Source organism: Monomorium pharaonis, chromosome 2 (assembly GCF_013373865.1).
Source record: "Monomorium pharaonis isolate MP-MQ-018 chromosome 2, ASM1337386v2, whole genome shotgun sequence".
NCBI classification, from domain to species: domain Eukaryota; kingdom Metazoa; phylum Arthropoda; class Insecta; order Hymenoptera; family Formicidae; genus Monomorium; species Monomorium pharaonis.
Genome location: NC_050468.1, coordinates 29,138,599 through 29,158,536, shown reverse-complemented (window position 1 = coordinate 29,158,536; position 19,938 = coordinate 29,138,599). Strand labels below are relative to the sequence as shown.

Genomic DNA, 19,938 nt, shown 5'->3' with positions numbered 1-19,938 from the left:
ATTACATTTAAAAAATATATACGGAAGGAACAGATTTGTTAAAGTATCTAGAAATTTAGCTAAATGCAAATCTAAAAATAATTATATAGGATTTGTTAAAATAGGATTGGTTGTCAAAATATTAAAACTTTTTAAAACATTTCTCTTATCATGCTTAAAAGTTCCACATAATTATTTTAATAATCTAAAAAAATTATTTTTAATGAGATTTATAACTAAATTTTTAGATATTTCAGCATAAATCTTTCTGTTCCCATGTGTGTGTGTGTGTGTGTGTGTGTGTGTGTGTGTGTGTGTGTGTGTGTGTGTGTGTGTGTGTGTGTGTGTGTGTGTGTGTGTGTGTGTGTGTGTGTGTGTGTGTACAAAGAAATTAATTATTCAGATTATATTAAAAAGTAAAGTTACTCACGTGCTTATCTCATGTAAGTCGAGTTTTGCGTTGTCATAAAACCTTTAAATAACTTTGTCTGATTGGATTATATCAACGTCATCGAAAATCGAGAACATTGTAATTATCGAAACCAAGAACATCATGTATTATCATCATGTTCTTGCCGATAACTTTTGTTTAGACTTAATTGCGAATTATGTATCACGCGTATGTTGCAACGATTGTAAAAGTAGATATTTGCGTGCTTCTCATGGATTATATTCTCCATATATTTCCATATTCTCTATATACTTTAATAGTATACAAATTGTACGTTTTGTATAGATACATTCTTTTGCCCTGGGGAATTTCTTTGTCAAAAAAATCGAAATATCTTTTGAGTGTCAAATTAAAATCAATATACATTTATGAAAACTTTATGCATGTATTAATTTTATGAATATTTAAAAAATAACACATTCTTTATTTACAAAATAAATTGTCCCTCTACATTTTCTTACAAAGTTCTTATTTTTTATTTTTTGTTATTAATACAAAGAAAAAATATCAGTTCTGCTGTTAAGAAAAGCGAAAAACTCAATTAATTTTTTTCCTGTAGTATAATTAACGATTACTTTTTTAACGATTAACGAATACTTTTAACAAAGAATACTTTCTTTTTCTCTTGATAATTCTCTTAAAATAAACTTAAAATATACTTATTTGCAAATTTTAGAAAGATTCATTATTATATTCAAAAAATAATTTATGCTCTTTTAAAGAATAATAAAATTATATCGAAGAAAGAAGTCAAAATAATAAGTAAATGCCATAGAATTTTTGTTTTAACTTATTAAAAGATATTTTTAATAATTTTTTTGATATTTATAATAAACTTATGATAGATTTGCGGATAAACTCATAAAATATTAATATTTAAAATAAATAATATTTATTTAATTCAAATACATTGTACAATATATACTTTTGTGTGAAACACACACAAAAGTTTATTTTAATTTTACATTTTAAATACTACTTGTTTTAAATAAATAATTAGCGTATTATCAAGAAAATATTCTTTATAAAGGTAACTATCGTTACTTAGAAAAAAAAAAGAAAACTAAAAATTGAGTAATTCTCTTTTTAAATACAAGAGTGATATTGTCCTGTATGCATCAAATCGAGAAGTATTGTTCTTATAGAAATGTAATATTAGGCAGTATTAAATTGATCAGTAATTAATACTTATTTTAAAGTTGTCTTTTAATGCTCAAAATAAATAATAATTACTAGCCAATTTAATACTACCCAGTATTACATTCTCGTAAGGATGAGTTATTGTAGATATCTAGAAGATACAATCTTTACACAATTTCATCGGGAATTTGACTTTCAAGGATAAGACGTGTCTTCGAAGAGATATCTTTCGAGGAAGTGTCGCGAAGTTCTAGAAAAAGGTCCTACTGCCGTAACGTTAAAAATTTTCATGTACAATTACAAGTTGCGATTACTATCTCGATTTCTCCGCTGCGGGAAAACGGCTCTTTCCTGGAAAAATTTTCCTCCGTCTCGGGGGAACACAATTTTTATTCTTTTCCTTTGTTCCCCTCTCTCTTTCTTGTCGATGCAATTTCAGCTGGGGCTGGTTTAATCGCGGATCCGAGGTCGTCCCGTCTGGCCGTAGTAACATTATCACGAAATGTCTCAACGTCCTCAACGACCGTCACGGTGGTGGTGGTGGTGGTGGTGGTGGGCCGTTATGGTGGGGACGCACGTGTCGTCCCTTTTGTCATTGTGATATAACACATCCGAGTCAATTCGAGCCTTCGCCTCTCGCGTATTTCACCGATATAGCGCGCGCGTGCGTGACCAACGCGGTGTATGTACCCTCGACACCACCACCGGGTCGGAGTAACATGGCGACTGCCCGGCGTGGTTTAGTCGATTTGCGACCATCGGCGCGTGTAGATCAATGAGAGAGGAACGACAACGTTGAGTGACAGGTCCTCTTGCACTGCTCTGTAAGTAGGCACATATATATGTGTATATATATATGTGTGTGTGTGTTTAAATACATATATATATATGATCTAAATAATATAAAAATATCTATATATTTATATTAAATAATATTTATATATAATTTATATTTTATATACACACATATATATTATAACACACATAAATATATATTATTATTACGTACATGCATTGTCTTCAAAAAAAAAAGGTACAACCCGTGAATTCAGGAGCCTCCACGTGTCGTTTCACGCCTGAATTCGCGTGAGTCGCTTGACACGTGTACGTGTGTCTGTACGTGTGTGTATGTGTGTGTGTGTGCGCGCGCGCGTGCTTTTGCTTTTCTTTGTCTCCATCTCGCAACCGGAAATTGCACGCGCCTCCGCGGGCCGGTTTTGTATTCGAAAGGATCGAACACGGTGGTGGCCCGGGATCACGGCGCAGGTCAAGTTTTCGCGACACGCGTCGGGGGCTTTTGCGCTCTCTTGTAGTGTGCGCTCCACTACCATCCCAGGTTCCATTCGTGAATGACGCAAATGCAACAGGACAGAGAGAGAGAAAGAGAGAGAGAGAGAGAGAGAGCAATCTACAGTATTTTCTGCGTGGTGCACGATATGAATCCTCTCGGAATTCGCGGAAACGGGCTCCGAAACGTGACGTCAATCTGCTCTTCAACTAGGAAATGGTAATAAAAAAAAAAAAGAGAGGCAGAAAGCGGTTGTCCAATTCATTGAGCCGTGATACAAAATTACGAGGTCATAAAAGATCAGCAATATATAATTTAGACATTTTACAGTTTCATATATTTAGCGATTATTTGTTGTTGCGAAAATTCGATTACGTTTCAGTGATAAAATATATCGTATCAATAGATTCATAAATTATTTTCTAAACAGACAATTTTTCCAATTTCTTTCATAGAATATCACGACTGACTTAATTGAGATATCACTTAATTCTTAATTAACGCATATAAAAATTGCTTTATTAGAAGCAGTACAATTTTCAAGACGTTGCAGCGCAAATCTTTCAGATATACGATGCGCAAATAATCTGTTCAAATATGAACTCACAATTTTAATAGATAAACAAGTGTAAATATTTAGTTTTCAGTTAAATATTACACAAAAGTTGTTGATGAAGCGCTAAAACCAACGTTAATAATCTCGTAGATGTTTCGGAAAAGCGGGCGGGTTTTTTATTTTTTGTCCGTTTTTACGATCATATTGGATCCTTGCACAGGTCGATAATCTTGTTCTCGTCTTCTCCCTTACGTCAACAGCATATTACGTCGTCGTTTGTGTGCAAAGTTTCATAAATTCGCGCATGTCTGTGAAATCTAATCTTGACTTCGGGCTGAGAAAAAGGAGAAGGAAGGAAAGGAGGATGAAAAGGAGAAAGAAATCCTAGAAGAGATCGAGTTATATGAGAGTAAAGAGAAAACACGTGCCTGATCATCCTTCTCCAACGCGTTGACTAAGAGAAAATACGTGCGAGTATGCAAGCTCGAGTCGTTGAACCTTGCAGCCGCCACGTGTAGTCCGCAGGTTCCTCGTATGCAGAAAAAAAAACCGGGGAATTCAGTAAATTCGCGGAAAGTGAGAAGAGGAGGAGGAGAAAAAGAAGTCGATATTTAATGCTGTCGTTTCTTCCGGTGTCATTTGTCTCCCAATTTGAAAAAATTTCGACGCAAATCGTGAAATGCGCGGACGTTTCTAAAATTAAGTCAAGAATTCAAATTTTCTCATTGGAAATTAAAATTATCCATTTGAATAACTAATAATTGTTATTACTAAATAATAGCATGTATCACATGATAAATAACTATTAAACTAAATAGTTATTCAGTTTACGCAATCTTAATTGATTTAAAAATCCCGTCGTTGAGCGTTTTTTCGAAATGTACTCAAAACGTATCCAAAAAGATATTCCGAATTAATATTTAGTAGTTAAATATATAAAATGTGAAGTAGGATAAAAATGTGAATCTAGGATAATTTAATCATAATCATTTTTAATATATGATCAAATATGACTAAGAACTCTTTTCTTTTACGGTACTCAAAAATTAAGACTTATACGACTTTTTTTTACTACGCAATGGATTTAGTTTTGTTTTATTCTATATATTTTTAATAATATAAAAAATTGTTTAAGAATATTAATTTATTTAAAGACATAAAATAATGTAACGAAGGAACTTCTGAAAAAACTGCGAATGTGACAATTAAAAAATTGTTAACTTTTTGACACATATCTTTAATCAAGGATAGTAGTAACAAGTGGATAATGACTAGTTATGAATAACGTTGTTATGGTTACGTTCTTAAAATAACAATTTAGCAATGACGTTGCAAAAATGCTATTAAAATAATATTCATTATCGAAAAAAATAATTATCATTACGCGTTAGACTCATTGAAAAAAAAATATGACTTATAACTTTGTTCGTTACGCAACAAGTTAACTAATGAATTTTTTTCAATGAATAACTTGCTCGTTACGTAACGAATTAATCAACAAGTTATTTTTTTTAATGAGTAACGAGTAAAGAATTTTACTTGTCAAAACTGACTATTTTAATCATGTTATCTTTATTAATATAAAAAGTTGTAACGTCATTATACTAAATTGTTATTAAATGAAATAAAAAAAACAATGACTCGTTACTTTCCTGATTTTAATATGTCTTCCTAAAAAACATAATCTTTAAAACTCTGAAATTTTAAAAACAAATATTTTTTTCTATGATAAAAGTTAATATTTTGAAATATGTCTCAATTTGAAACTAATATTTTGTATTTTTAAGTTTTCCTTAAAAATCAATGTTTACGTTATACTTATACTATTAATAAATAAATTCCTGTTTTTTATTTTACATTATCTTGAATCAATTTATCAAATTTATAAAAAAAAATTTTTTTCAGAAGCACTTTTGTACAAATACATATTTCTTATGCAAATATAGATTAATATGTCTTAACCTTTTTTATTTGACGTATTGTTAACAATACAATAAACGTACAAAACTTAATATCAATCTGTCACGTAGTTAAAAAAGAATTCATAAAGATAACTTAGTTTTTTTATTTATTTATATGTATATATCGAAAGAGGAAAAGTTTAATCTTAAATCTAATTTATAATGTGCTTTTTATTTTCTGTTTCTTATTTTTTGCCTACCGCATTTTTGTTTTAGATAGATTTATCGATAAAATATTTTTTCGTTTTTTTTTTGTCACATGTCTCTTATCTTTTTTGGAGTTTATATTATTTCTATCTCACCAATTTTAATAAAATTATGCGAAGAGGCAAAAAAAACAAAAAGAGAAACAAAAAACAATTAAACTATTTAGGACTTAACTTATTTTTAACTTATTTTTAATGTTAATTTTAAACATTCTATGAATTACAATTTATGTAACGTTATGTAAGGAAAAATATGACTTGTTTTTAATAACAAAGGAAAAGAATTTCAATTTTTGTAATAACATGTGAAATGACTTCTTTTTGACATACATTTTTTATTACAGGCGAGTTCAAACAAAATATAAAAAGTTATTTACAAAACTAGAAATACGAATATGTGAATATACATATGTACCAATACTCAAATATTAAAAATTGATCGCAAGTATTGGAAACTATTAGAATAAATATATGAAAAATTGGAGACGTATTTTTTTGCGTTGTAAAGTTTCGCCTAATTGAAAATCTTTAATCTGATTTAATTTGAAACTATATTATATCCGTAGCTAAATCCGAACTCAATTCGGTTCAAAGATATTTTTTTTCGTACCAATAATATTATCTGCTAAAACAAAAAATGTATTTATCACATGCAATTTAAATTAATTTAAAATTTAATTTTTAATTAAATCAAGTTTAATAAAAAATCTACAACCCGAGCGCCTTTTTGTTTTTTTATTTATCTTGCACTGCTGGTTTATATTTTTTTATTTTACTTTGAACAGTATCTGAAAGATACGAAAACACATTTAATTTTTTAATTTCAATTTGTGCACGCACGTGGTAATCAGTTCAATTAGCGCAATGAAGAATATATATCTAGTCTGACAAGTTACAATCTTGTAACAAAATATAAAATTTGATATCTTAATACAAAGATTTTTTAATAAAATTTTTATTATATAATTTTTTAATAAAATTATTTAACAGACATAAATGCTCTCTCTCTCTCTCTCTCTCTCTCTCTCTCTCTCTCTCTCTCTCTCTCTCTTTCTCTCTCTGGTGTTCAATAAAAAAATATATAAAAAACCGTGAAATTATTTATTTACTATTACAACATAAAAATTGATATTTTTTAATTATCTGTAAAAAAGAAAGAGAATTTTAATAAGAATTTAATACATTAAGTAAAAAAATAATACTTTTATTCTTTTAGAATTAATAGACGAATTCATTACAATAATCATTATAAAATCGTATTAAAAGGTTGTAACTAATATAATTATTACAATATTAATATTATTCACATAATTTTACAAAATTTTTATGATTCTCAAATATTTAATTTGAAAAACTTTTTTTAGTTATATATTATATCAAATGAGTGATATTATTTATACATGATATTAATGTGTGTCAAAATATAAACAATATTTTGACTATATGTATATAATATAATTCTATCTATATAAAATATCTCGGAATTTATATTTTATATCTTAATTTTCCGATGTTTTACATCGACAGACTTGTAAACACGATAATTCTATAGTACACATTTTTTAAATAAATCATACAGCTTTCAAAGTTTTTAATTTTGTTTCACGCAATTGCCACGCAATTTAATATTTAAAAAATGTATATGTATATAACGTTGACTCAAGTCTCTCTCTTCAATGTTGTAAATACTCTTTCCTTAAAAGATATTAGGAGTTGGAGTTCGCGGAAGAGTTTAATGACTTAGAAGTTTGAAAGTTATATGTATGGGGTGTCCTAATTCGCAATGTTAGAATTCGCGTCCTTAAATATAATGGTAAATTCTTTAATCAATTTATAGTGTTTCTTTTTTCTGTGAAAATATTATGGGATATAATATCATTTGTCTCAATCTTTTATTTTGAACGTTATTGATAATTTCTGAAATAAAAATTCTATTAAAATCTGTTTGAGTTTGAGATTAAAAAACAGAATATATTTGTATTTATTTTTTTCACTCGCAAAAATTTTTATTCTGTTTGGTTGCAGTTCTTTAAAAATTGTCTTTCTATTTTTCTCTCAAATTGTGCAATTTTTTATTTGACATAATTTTTTTTACATTCTTTTTACATAAAACAATAAAACTTTCTGTTCTTTTTTTTATCGAGTTTTTTCCTTTAGATAATTGTAAGACGTAAAATCGTAACTCAATACAACATGGAAAAATTATAGATAAGTGTGTAGTTTACACAGATAACGCAAAAGTACATTGTAGAGTACGAATTGAAGTAGACTTGGAAAATTACCATAAACAAAGAAAACATAAGATAAACAATCTAAACGTTAAAAAAAATTTACACAATTATCAATTTTTGATACCTGCAGGGAAAAAAATTTGAAATTAAATTAAATTCAGTGATACTCTGATGGTATACAGCTCCAGTATTTCCACTCTATGTAACTCCGAATTCGTACCATTACTGTTCAAATAATCTCGGAACTGAGAGATTACTAAAGACCGAGCTCCGGCGCTTCCAAGTTTGTACTAGCATTGTCCAACAATACTTGGAACAGTGGGGGGACGGCGCTGCGGTGCCATTTGTCTCAGATTTGGAACTCGTGAGTTCCAAGCTTCTGCGCGTCGTAGTTCACAGCTATACTGGAACGTAACAATGGATAGAAGCTTGGAACTCACCAGTTCCAAATCTGAAACAAATCGCACCCAGCGACAACCCCTCACTATTCCAAGCATTAAGTTAGACAGTACTAGTACAAACTTGGAAGAGTCGTAGCTCGATCTTTAGTAATCTCTCGCTTCCGAGATTACTTGAGTAGCTGTAGTATCAAGTTTTGTAGTACCAAAGAACATAGAATTTTGGACTTTCTTAATTCTAAATTTCTTTCTGTGTTTAATTTCTTTATGACTAAAAGTGAATTGTTAAGTATATTAATAATTATTAATAAGCATTTATTTTTCAAAGTAGTGCAAACCCTTCTATAGCCCCAAAAAACAAGCTGACGTTATTTATTATTTTAGCATCAAAAGATTGAATTAAAGATGTCATTTTGACAAATAACATCAAAATAACGACAAACAACATCAGTTTACTATTTGAAACAGGAGATAGAATTATCTAAACTGCGTAGCAGATTTATATATAAACAAAATACTCTTACGTATTTAGTTTATATATAAATCTTGTTGCTTAATACGCTAGTACACTTAAGCACCTATTAAAATTCTGTCGAAGTAATCGATATTTGCGTCACAAAGTTCTCCATTCTCAACAAGCAATTGCACAAAAACGAGTATTTCTTCTGAGAAAAGAAATCGATTCCAATTTGTTCAAAGTAAAGAGTTTAAGAGGGCCAGCGGTTTCCGAGACATCTACTGTATTCGTTTACGTTTACAGAAAGTTTCCAGAAGTTGATACTTAACGTACTTATCGCACTTGTAATGACGCGCGTTGGGATTTAGCCGTGAGAAGCTCGCGAGAAAATCGTAGAAAATTGTAAAACCAAGCTGTGAGACGAGAAAAAATGGATTTGCTAAATCTTGCAAACACCCAGCCAAGTGCAATTAACGAATATACTTACAAAATATACAATACCTCTATAAAAATGTAATATACTAATGAACCGTATTAAATTGGCCGGTAATTAATACTTATTTTCAGTTTATTAAAAGTACTGCTGTTATAATAATTACCGACCAATTTAATATTGACCACTATTACATTTTTATAAAGGTACAATAATACAAAAGAGTACTAAGAAGTAAGAAAAGGGATCTGACAAGTACAAAGAGTACCAGGAAAAAATTCGAGTTTAAAACGTGCGATCAGATTTTAGATTTAAAAAGCTTTAATTTACATATCAGTTTACTATTATGAGTAATACGAAATATATCTCAAGCGGAAATAATCAGACGAATTGATTTGATGATGTTGGTACATCAATAAGTGGTGTTGAATATCACTTAATCGGTCATTTGAAAGACGATATAGATCAATTTTGTCGAAATTGATGATAGGTTTGAATGAAATTACGTATCTACTTCCTCTATCATTATTGGACAATATTAAATTGGCCAGTAATTAAGATTTATTTTAAGTAAAAGCACTGTACCGTTAATGCTCAAAGTAAGTAATCATTACCAGTCAATTTAATACTGTTTAATATTACATTTTTATAAGAATGAATTTCTTAATATCTTATTTTGATAAAAACTGACTTATGTTGTTTTTCAAATAACCGATTCAATTGTTGCTAATTGAGCAATTGCGAATACTTTTATATAATTTCTATTATCTCTTTCGGCCAAAAATCTACATCAAATATACATACACTTTGCGTCGAAAAAAAAAAAATTGTCGGAAGGCAATTAAAATTTTACAAAAATTCGCGATTGCTCAATCAATTATACGAAAGCAATTACGATGAGATTGACGAAAGCGTCAAACGGTATTCGACGTCGATTATTCATCGGCGTCGGTCCGGCTAATCATTTCTGGCTGAGATCCATTATCACAAATCCGATAAGACGTTTCCCTCCCTCCGCCCGACTTCTCTTTCTCCACTACAAAGCCATCGTTCTAGTTTTTCGTATCTGTGGCGTTACGTGTTCGGGGAGACTCATAGGCGCGTTTCATCAGATATCGGGGGAGGGGGGGGGGGCCTCGCCCCTGCAAGCGTTCTGCCCTAGGGGCCGCGTGTCCCTCCTTTCCCTTCGGCCGTGAAAAATCGGCGACAATCTTCCACGCAATGAGGCGCGCGCGCATTTCCTCATTAACACGTGGCTCAGCTCGACATCGAAATGATGTCAGTGCGCGCACGTGTCGCACCCGACGTCTATACAGGTCGGCGCGTGTACACTGTAAGCGCGTGTCGCCAACGGGCGCGGAGGCATTCGCATCGTCCTCACATCTCTCTCTCTCTCTCTCTCTCCCTCTCTAATAAAGCGGAGCGTCGTGCGGGACAGAATGACGTAAGACGGCCTTCCACGTGTCCGCCCTCGTCGTTGCGGCGTGGCGCGCGCGCGTGTAACACCGTCGCTTCTCCGTACAACCTTAGTTGCTCTAATCAAGTTTTTCCCGCGAATACACGCCAGAATTATCGCCGCGTGTTATATCGCGGCGCGTCACGCAGCGGGATTTTCAACGCCGTCAGTGGGAAACGCAAAATAGATGACTTTGCGCGTCGCGTCAGCTTCGACGGCCGCGCGCATGTGCGCGCGTCTAATCATCGACACGTGCTGGAGCTTGGGAAAAAAAAATCTCTGTGTTTATGCTGACGAGGCGGAACACGTCTCTTTGAAAGAAATCCGTCAAAGATATTACGTATGCCGCGGCACTGAATGGCTCGACTATTTTATCTCTTACGGCGGAGGCGAATATCGTGGAAATTCGCTTTCGTCATTTAATGAATATGTATATATAGTTTGACATGAACCGCGATCTCGTAATGGAACGCGGGAAACTCGGTAGATATACGGATAGATATTCGAAATAGAATCGAGACTTTTAAAAATACGCGCCTGGCAAAATACGCGCGAATACAAAAAGAATAGTTAAAATTTTATCTCACGATCTGACGTCTGGATCTGAATTCGTGTACATTCTTAGAAAAATACTATTGGACTCGCGAAAAAACTATTGGAAAATCAGTTCGAGTTCGTATGTTGTACTCTATTAGTTCTAGTAGTTTAATTTTTCACACGAATCTAATAATATTTTTCTGTAGGGATATGCAATACATCCCTTGTGTATTCTTTGACATTTTACGTCGATGAACAGTGATAAATAAAGATCGCATGAATAAGGGTTGCTATTTTTAACATCTTTTATTGTGATTGTAATACTTTTGAAAAATTTGTTATCAAACAGAAAAATTTGTTATCAAAATGGCTACTATATATAGTAGCCATTCACTATTAAAAAAAAATTCAAAAAATTATAAAATATTATGGCAATTTGATGAAAAATATAGTACAAATTTTTATAATTCCTTCATTAGTCCACATTTATTACGTGTTAGTAATTTTTGTTATAAAACTCCATGTAATGTATAATTTTCATTCCGCGTTGATAAAAAATTAGCAAATGTTGATCTGTCCACGTTAGACCTAAGTCCTAATGTAATTTATTATCGTGTTTTTAAGTTTATATGCACTTTAACTTACACTACGATTTAAAGAATGTAATTATATATTTTAATCTACGTTTTCTCAATTGACACAATGTTTTTTTATCACTTGACATGATCATATACTTTATAACAGCATGACACGTAACTTTCTATATCTGATATAAATATCGTACAGATTAATTTATTTCCACCATATCAACTTCATCATGTTATATTTAATTTTACAATTTTGTACGGAGATTAGTTCAGATCCAGAAATATTTTATAATATATCGAATCAATACTTTGTAATGTAATTTAATTCATTTTTAATTGATTAATTATACATGCAAATAATTTGTGTCGGCTTTAAATTAGTATTAATCGTGCATATTAAAAAAATTAGCATTTTTAAGATAATAAAAAATTGACCTTAAAAGACTAATACATTATGGAAAAATGACACATTTGTAGCCTAATAAATCATATAAAAAAATGTCAGAACTCTGATGAGGAAATTTTACACTACCAAAAATACAATGGTCGAATTTTGAACTCATAAGATAATTTTGAAAAATACACATTGGAATATTAAAAGTAATAAAAGAAAGAAGATAAAGTTATGCATATTTTTCTAATTAAAAAGTTAATCCAATTCAAAATTTTAAAAAGATTTTACTAAAATTTACCAATGTTACTTTTCTATCAACGGAACGATATGTGTATATAACATATAATACACAATATATCCAACATCCAACATATACAATATAATGTACTATTTTAATAAATAATTTAAATATAGAAAATTATATTTAAAAATATTATTTTATTATATATTATATACATAAAACATACAATTTTCAAATATATAGAAGAGGAAAATGCGCGAAAAATCATAAAAATTTGCATAAAAATTCATACTTTAATTAAAAAGTTCCAATTCAGAATTTTTTAATACTCTACTGAAAACTTGCCAATATTAAAATGTATCTCTTTTTTTTCTTAACGGAAAGATATGTATGTATAATTTTATAAATAATACAAAGTAATTTTAACATATATAAAATTATATATAATATATGTATATAATTTAGAAAAATGATTTAGTGTTATGTTTAATTATATTCTTTATACACATATATATATATATATAAAATATTGTTTTTTTTTAATATAAATATATACAACACAGCAAATATAAAAATGTATATAGATAACGAAGAGAAAACTGTACGAGGGATCGTAAAAGTTCATTTATAAAAATACAGCGTCGAAAATGAATAACTGCACGTAAAATGCAGGCGCGCGCGTGCCGCGCGATGCAGATGCGCTCTTTACCTGCTCGGATTTCCACGCACCGCACGATGTGTCAAGGACTGCTTGTATTTATTTATCACGTATCATACGGTCGCGGTTGCGCGCTCGCGTCACGCCTCGCACGTGGTGGAGAGGATTCGAGGTCAAAACAATCTCAAATATACGCGCCGCGCCGCGAGTGGGAGTCGTGGGGGTTTAGCATTATTTCGGTGCAGGCACGTGCAGTGACGTCGGCGGTAATCAGGTCATCGCCTGCATCGATCGCGTCGGGGGGTTGCACGCGCGGGGACGACGGCGGCGGCGGCAGCGGTGGTGATGGCGGTAGAGGGAGGGGAGAAGGGCGCGACGGCGGCGAAGGCGGAGAAGGTGGCGGCGGCGACGGTAGAGACGGCGGAAGGATACTCCACGTGCAGGATACGTAGGTCGTCATCAAAACGCCGGATGTTATTTCGAAGTCAATAGCGGGACATTAAGAGAGACGTAGGCTCGTTAATGACGCGCCACACGACGACGACGACGACGACGACGACGACGACGATGCGCGTTTTGCGGAAGTTGTAACACAACAACCGACAGATCACTTATTGTCGTCTTTTATGCGCGTATATACACACATACACGGACCTTTAGAAATGACCCCGATATATAAATCCCTCGCAATCACAGTGCGCAACACGTACATACTTCTTCTTCTGTACAACTCTTTATCAATCGACGAATACTCTTCGGTCAACAGCTATATATTTGCAAACGTTTAGAGATATGCCTATGCATGAATAAGATTAAAATACTCGCGAATAATGGTTCGTTTATTTTGCAAGCGCAGTTATCTTTATACTGCATGCACTTGTTAAGTGCTACACAATCGTCATATTGTTATTGTTGATAAAGAGGTGCAAGGTAGAAAAAAAAACTTTTGACAAAAGTGGGTATTTTTTAATAACAATTTTTTTTAAATAAAAGTTTAGGAGATAACTTTTATTATTTTTGTTTGAAAAACAATGAATTTTTTACAAAAAAAAAGAGAGGAAGAGCAATATGGAGTAATACGATATTTCCTTTTTCTATTCGACATTTATATTTCTAGAATGTATTTGCTTGTTGAAAATAGATTCCTGAATATATATCTCTAGCATAAATACCTAAAATGACGAAAGAGGAAATATTTTCGTGCAATTCACGTATGAACGATCAAACGGGTTTCGAAAGATATCTGACGAGAAGTTATTGCGATCACAATATTATCTAACAAAAATTATATTGTACTTTTTTTACGTTTTATAACATTTTAAAAAAATTTAATTTTTGCCGTTTTAATAACAAATTAAATTAATCGCAAATTAACTTAGATGTCCTTCAATGAGACACACTTCTCTTTTTTTTTGCTGTATATAAGTATTACGATTGTGTGAATGGATGTTGAGATATCGATTAAACACATTGATATGAAAACATCAATGGAAAGAAATTGTATACGTTTGTTTTTAATCGTACGGCTCTTGGTTTCATTAAACCATATTACCCAATATTAAGTGTCGGGAACAGCATGTTAATGTGAAGTTTGTGTTTTTTTTTTTTCCAGGATTCTCGTGCCGAGAGAATGGTGCCAACTGTTTGCATGGCAGGGTTTCCGATGGCTGGAACCGTTATCTTGCGCGGCCGCCGCCGCTGCCGAGGACGATTCGAAAACGGCATGAAACGGCGAAGATTCGCGTTAGAGAAGATGATGCGAATCGAGACGATCCTACCGCCCCGTGAAAATTGTTCGCGGAGACTCGACTACGCGGGCGCGATTCCGGACTGTTTCGTCGCGAGCGCAAGAGACGAGTACCCGACGAACGAGGACGAGGACTACCAAAAACTCGTGGCGGAAAGAAGAAAAGGTAAAAGAAAAAAAAAACGTTAGCGAGCTGTTATGTTTTATTTCAGAATTATTTTAGACGGTTATTTTTAGAATTTCCTCGAATTTTCGCCAGCTGGCATATCTAGTCTTGTTAAAACATACATTTTCGATTCGAATTACGACGCGAGCGATTCCCGAGTTATGGAAATTTCGTGTCGCGTCGGCAAGGATTTCGCAAGATTCGTTGAAAATTGAGAGAACTGAGAGACAAGTAGTCAGCAAAAGCATGCACGTTGAAAGGGAAAAGGTGCATTCAGAAATGTAAAGCCGTCTGTATCAGTTTATAATTTTTTTAAGCAGATTATTTGGACATAGAGAATTTTTATTTATATATCTAAATGTTAAAAAGAGAGACAGCTCTCTCGTTGTTAAAAGTGGATCAAAAAGAAATAATTAAAAAATTTGTTCACAGTTTTTATTTGATTTGTCATCTAGAGAATATTTTTGTGCTTCAATTTGAGATAAACAAAAAAAGAAATTATAAACGATTACAAGGACTGTAAAATTGTGACGTCAAGTAATAAAAGAAGTTCATCTTTTGATTTAAAGAGCACATTTATAAATTATTTTATGTTGGCGATGGTAAGTTTCAAATCTGCGTCATAACGTAGCTTTAGTTGATCAGTATACGCTGACACGTGTAAATTTTTCTTGAATTTTATTAATATAAAAAATTTTAATATAAACTGTGCACTGCATGAACTTTTTTTAGTTATTTGAGAGCTTTAAAATCTTTGAAACGTTTCTTTTTGTACATTTTTCTTTACTTTTATGCACCTTTCTCTTGGGAAATACCAAAATTGTTTTTTAGAATTTTTTGCAATCTCTTCAGAAATGAATGAATTATGATTTGACTTATCAATTTTAAAAATTCACAATTTAAAAAAAAAGTATAAGAAATGTTTTTCTGTAAAATTTTTTTAACAAACTATGATTTGATTTATTGTTTCAAAATTCACAATAAAAAAATAATAGATTTTTTACATTTATTACTGTTTTCTTGTACTGAACTGTTTTTTCTTATAATTTTTTTTTTTCAAGAATGAATAGAGTATGATTTAATCCGTTGGTTTTAAAAACTCATAATTTAGAAAAAAGGAAAAGAGTGAGATGAGAAAAAGGAACATAAAGATAAATAGTTTTGCGCTGTAATTTGCATGCTCCCCCTTTTAGTAAAGTGGAGCTTGCCGCTTCGTTCCTTTCCGACGAGATTGATCCTCATAATCCCCTTGTAAATCCCTCGTGTTCGCCCGAGGGATTTGCCATTTTGCGGACGCGTTTCTGATGTTTCCCGATCGTTTGCCGCAGATCTCTTGAGCATTGTCGTGCGCACGATAATTCTCGTTCAGCGTAATCGTATCCTCCGGAAGCGCCTGAACGCATTGCTGGCGGAAACGTGCAGATTCTTCCGTTCCGCGTTAAATAATCCGGAAAATCAGCAACGAAGGTCACACGTGTCGTCTCCACATTCCGAAGACTCGTCCTCCTCCACGGAAAAAGTCGTCGTCGTCTCGACGTTATCTGAAGCCTCCGATTCGACGAGAAATTCACTTCGCGAGGCGCACCAATGACGAGTCAAGTTCGACTGATAAATCCGGAAGGTTCAGGCAAGGAGGGAATATTGATCTTTTGTTGTTTTTTTTTTCTTTCTTAATATTGAAGGAGAGATTGATAACTGCTCGATCGAACTGCGCGTAAATATAAAGCAGTGAGTCATTTAGCTACGCCCGCACCTAGTCTGCGTGCGTAGACACGTTTATCATTAGATATATTTTAATATACACTCTCGTCGTATATATTACACTTCTCTTCGGGAGAAACACTTCGAAACTCTTTGTTTTGCGTTATTAATATATAAAGAAAAAACCGACAAATGTATTTTCGATAAAGGGTTACTTTTTAGATAGTGCCATTGTCTAGATTAGACTTGTCTAGAACTCCAAGTAACATTAACTTTCACGTACGGGATACTCCAGAACGGAACTTGCAACACTTTTTTTCGTGACATCTGAGTTTTTTGGGGGTTTGCTGGAGAAATTAACATTATAACATCTTTCGAGCTGTAAATTGAGAATAAACGGCTTTAGAGGCTAATAAGTGGGATGGATACATTCGCAAATAATAATCAATAAATTATGTTGGTCGCGTTAAAAGCAGAGTTTCGATTTAAGGCTCGGTTATGAAGATGTCGAATATTGGAGGAATCGAGATCGACGTTCCTCGGCATTCCTCAATATTCCTCGATAAAGAAAAGTGACTTCCTATTGCTTCCAATCTTACGAAGGAAGCAACACTATACATATGTATGTACATATGTCCAGTTTTTGCTTATTCTGGTACGCTCTCTCTGCCTTCGTATTCGCGTTACGATATATAGAGCATTGCGATAGAGATTTCACAGAACAAATAGATTGCTTTGCCAACAAGTTCGATCTGAAACTTTAGACTAAAAGAATTTAATATTGTACCGAAATGCCAGATTGGAAATGCCGGTGAGAAAGAAGACAGGCGATCTCGCTGTGCACAGCAATTAAGATATATATTATTTTCGATTATATAAAAATAAGAGAGATCCTTATGTAATCGCATTACATAATTATTCCGAAATATGTATTACTTATTTGCTATAACAATGACATAACTCAAAAAATTGTCATTTTTAAACTGTGTTAAAAAAAAAATTGGAAAATTCTGATAAGAATTTAACACACTAATTTAGTAGGTCAAATAGGTATATTAAAATCGCATGTAAGAATGCATTAATGTCAAAATTTTAGTGATTTGAAACCTTTAAATTTGAGAAATTAATTCTTTTAGTTATGTCGTTATTGCAGCAAATTAGCGATTAGATAAGTTATTTTTGGACACTAATGTATGCAGGGTGGTAGAATTAACGCACTTTTCTTCAACGCAGAGGCTAACAATAAGACTTTCACTGTTTTAAAATATCGGAACAAATAAAATTGTTCTTCTTTTGAACAATTTTGCAAGGTTAGCCAAGTGCCAGTAATTGAAAGATATGAAATGTAGTGCGTTAAGTGTCAAGGGCACTGCAATCTTTGATTAAACATCGGATATTTATATAGATAGCACGAACATTTAAAAAGATGTTATCATAATCGTTTCGAATAGTGTAAGATACAGAAAGAACGCCATAATTAATCTAGTTTATCAGGTTCTTGGCAGTTAAGTGCTATCCTTACATAATCCTTAATTGGTAATCGATCATCAAGAGATAGAAAGAGTGTCACAAAATCCGCTAATTAACAACGAAGGAATAAATAATGTTACAATATAATGCACACGATTCGGGAGCGTCGATTTATAAGAATATCAAAAAACTGTTTTGAATAATTTAAATACGTTAGATATTAATTTAGACATTAATTTCAGCACTTATCTGAATAAAATTTAAAAAAATGAAAAGTGAAACAATAGTTACAATAGAATAAGATAAGATTTTTAACAAATCCTATAATTCTATCGATTTTTAAAAAGAGATTTGATCTTTATTAGATATAGCTTATTATAATTTTATAACTCTTGAAAAGAGTTTCATACATATATAAAACATTAAAAAAATAAAAACAAAGATATTTAATTAAAGAAATTGAATGAAAATTTTAATTGCGACCGCCGATTTGTGAATTAAAAAATTGTGAAGTAAAAAAATTACTAAACTCCCCACCAAACACCAAGTTACATGTAACGTACCTGTTAATTGTAATTTCCCACTCAACAATGTAATTGTAATATAACACGTGTGTTATATTGCAATTATGTTATTGAGTGGGAAATTACAACTAACAAGCACGTTACATGTAACTTTGTGTTTGCTGGGTCAACACTCTTTTTTAAACGTTATTTCAAATCATTAATGATGCTGGGTGAAACATTTAGCAAAATCAATTTTAATTATAGCCGCCTTATCTGTCTAATGAATCAATATTCTCGATTAGAATTCCGAAATCAAGAGTAGTAACGATCTACCAATTCCATTCTTACCGATCGACGTTTGCAAATTGTGTGACAATGTAACATTACTCGTACAACATCCCTTGTTGTAGTTTCGGTATGATTTGTAGTCGTCATTAGAGAATCAAAATCATTCGAAAGAAAATTCTCTCGGATTTTTTTGATGAAGCATCAGTAACATCTGATTTAACAATTTAAACATACCTTATAAAAATGTAATACTGGGCAGTAAATTGCCCAGTAATTAATACTTATTTTTAATATTCAAAGTACTATTGTTAATACTTTTATTATTTAAACTGAGTAATAATTACTGGTCAATTTAATACACGTCCAGTATTACATTTTTATAAGGGATTAATCGAGCGTATCCCATTACTGTCATATGGCTGTGAAAGTCTGTATTTGCACCCGTATTACGATCTTCGCAATATTTTACCTAACTTGCGTGACTGTCTCGTCAAACGGGACGCTCTATTAACTGGCTATATTACCCAGGGTTGGGATATTACTTTAAAAAAAGTAATGTGTTACCATTACTATTACTTAGAAAGTAACGATTCGTTAATTTTTCATTGTTTTGTAATATTAAAGTTAAATCTAAAAATTATATTATTTAACAATCAATATTAAAACTTAAAATTCTGAACTGTATAGCAAACTTTTTTTATATTAAATGTCTAGTATTTTTTCTAATTTTTATTATATATCTTTATTTTTTAGTATACTTATCTTTATAGAAATTACGATAGTAACTTACAAACGCGCAAATTTTATTGACAATTTTTTTTAAACATTGTTTGAAATTAATATTGTCGTTAGGAATGCATTCTAATATTCACTGCCATATTAAAAATCTGTATATATAGTTCATATTATAATACATATATATATATATATTGTATACTATAAACAGTATAAACATTTAGTATAGACAATAATGGCAATGACTATCAGAATGCACTTATTGTTAGTATATAAGTACAAAATATTTTTCAATATCTGCATAAAATATAAAATTTACAATTGCACTTATTGCATGTAACCATTGATCGGC

The 19,938-nt window shown here is 31.8% G+C and overlaps 1 protein-coding gene across 2 annotated transcripts; it reads left to right on the top strand.

Annotated features, from left to right (window-relative positions):
- The first annotated feature begins 2,198 nt into the window (after window positions 1–2,198).
- On the top strand, window positions 2,199–18,418 carry LOC105837788. 2 transcript variants are annotated; one of them, XM_012682869.3, is made up of 3 exons: window positions 2,199–2,394; window positions 14,586–14,886; window positions 16,215–18,418. In XM_012682869.3, the coding sequence occupies exons 2-3, from the start codon at window positions 14,604–14,606 to the stop codon at window positions 16,475–16,477; spliced, it is 546 nt and encodes a 181-aa protein (XP_012538323.1). In that variant the 5' UTR covers window positions 2,199–2,394; window positions 14,586–14,603; the 3' UTR covers window positions 16,478–18,418. The 2 variants fall into 2 exon arrangements, with proteins under 2 accessions (XP_012538323.1, XP_036138750.1); XM_036282857.1 differs by lacking the exon at window positions 2,199–2,394 and adding an exon at window positions 2,539–3,077.
- Window positions 18,419–19,938: the final 1,520 nt, after the last annotated feature.

Coding starts and splice junctions, on each gene's coding strand:
- LOC105837788 (XM_036282857.1), top strand. Junction 14,887..16,214: donor CGTGGCGGAAAGAAGAAAAG/GTAAAAGAAAAA, acceptor CGTTTGCCGCAG/ATCTCTTGAGCATTGTCGTG.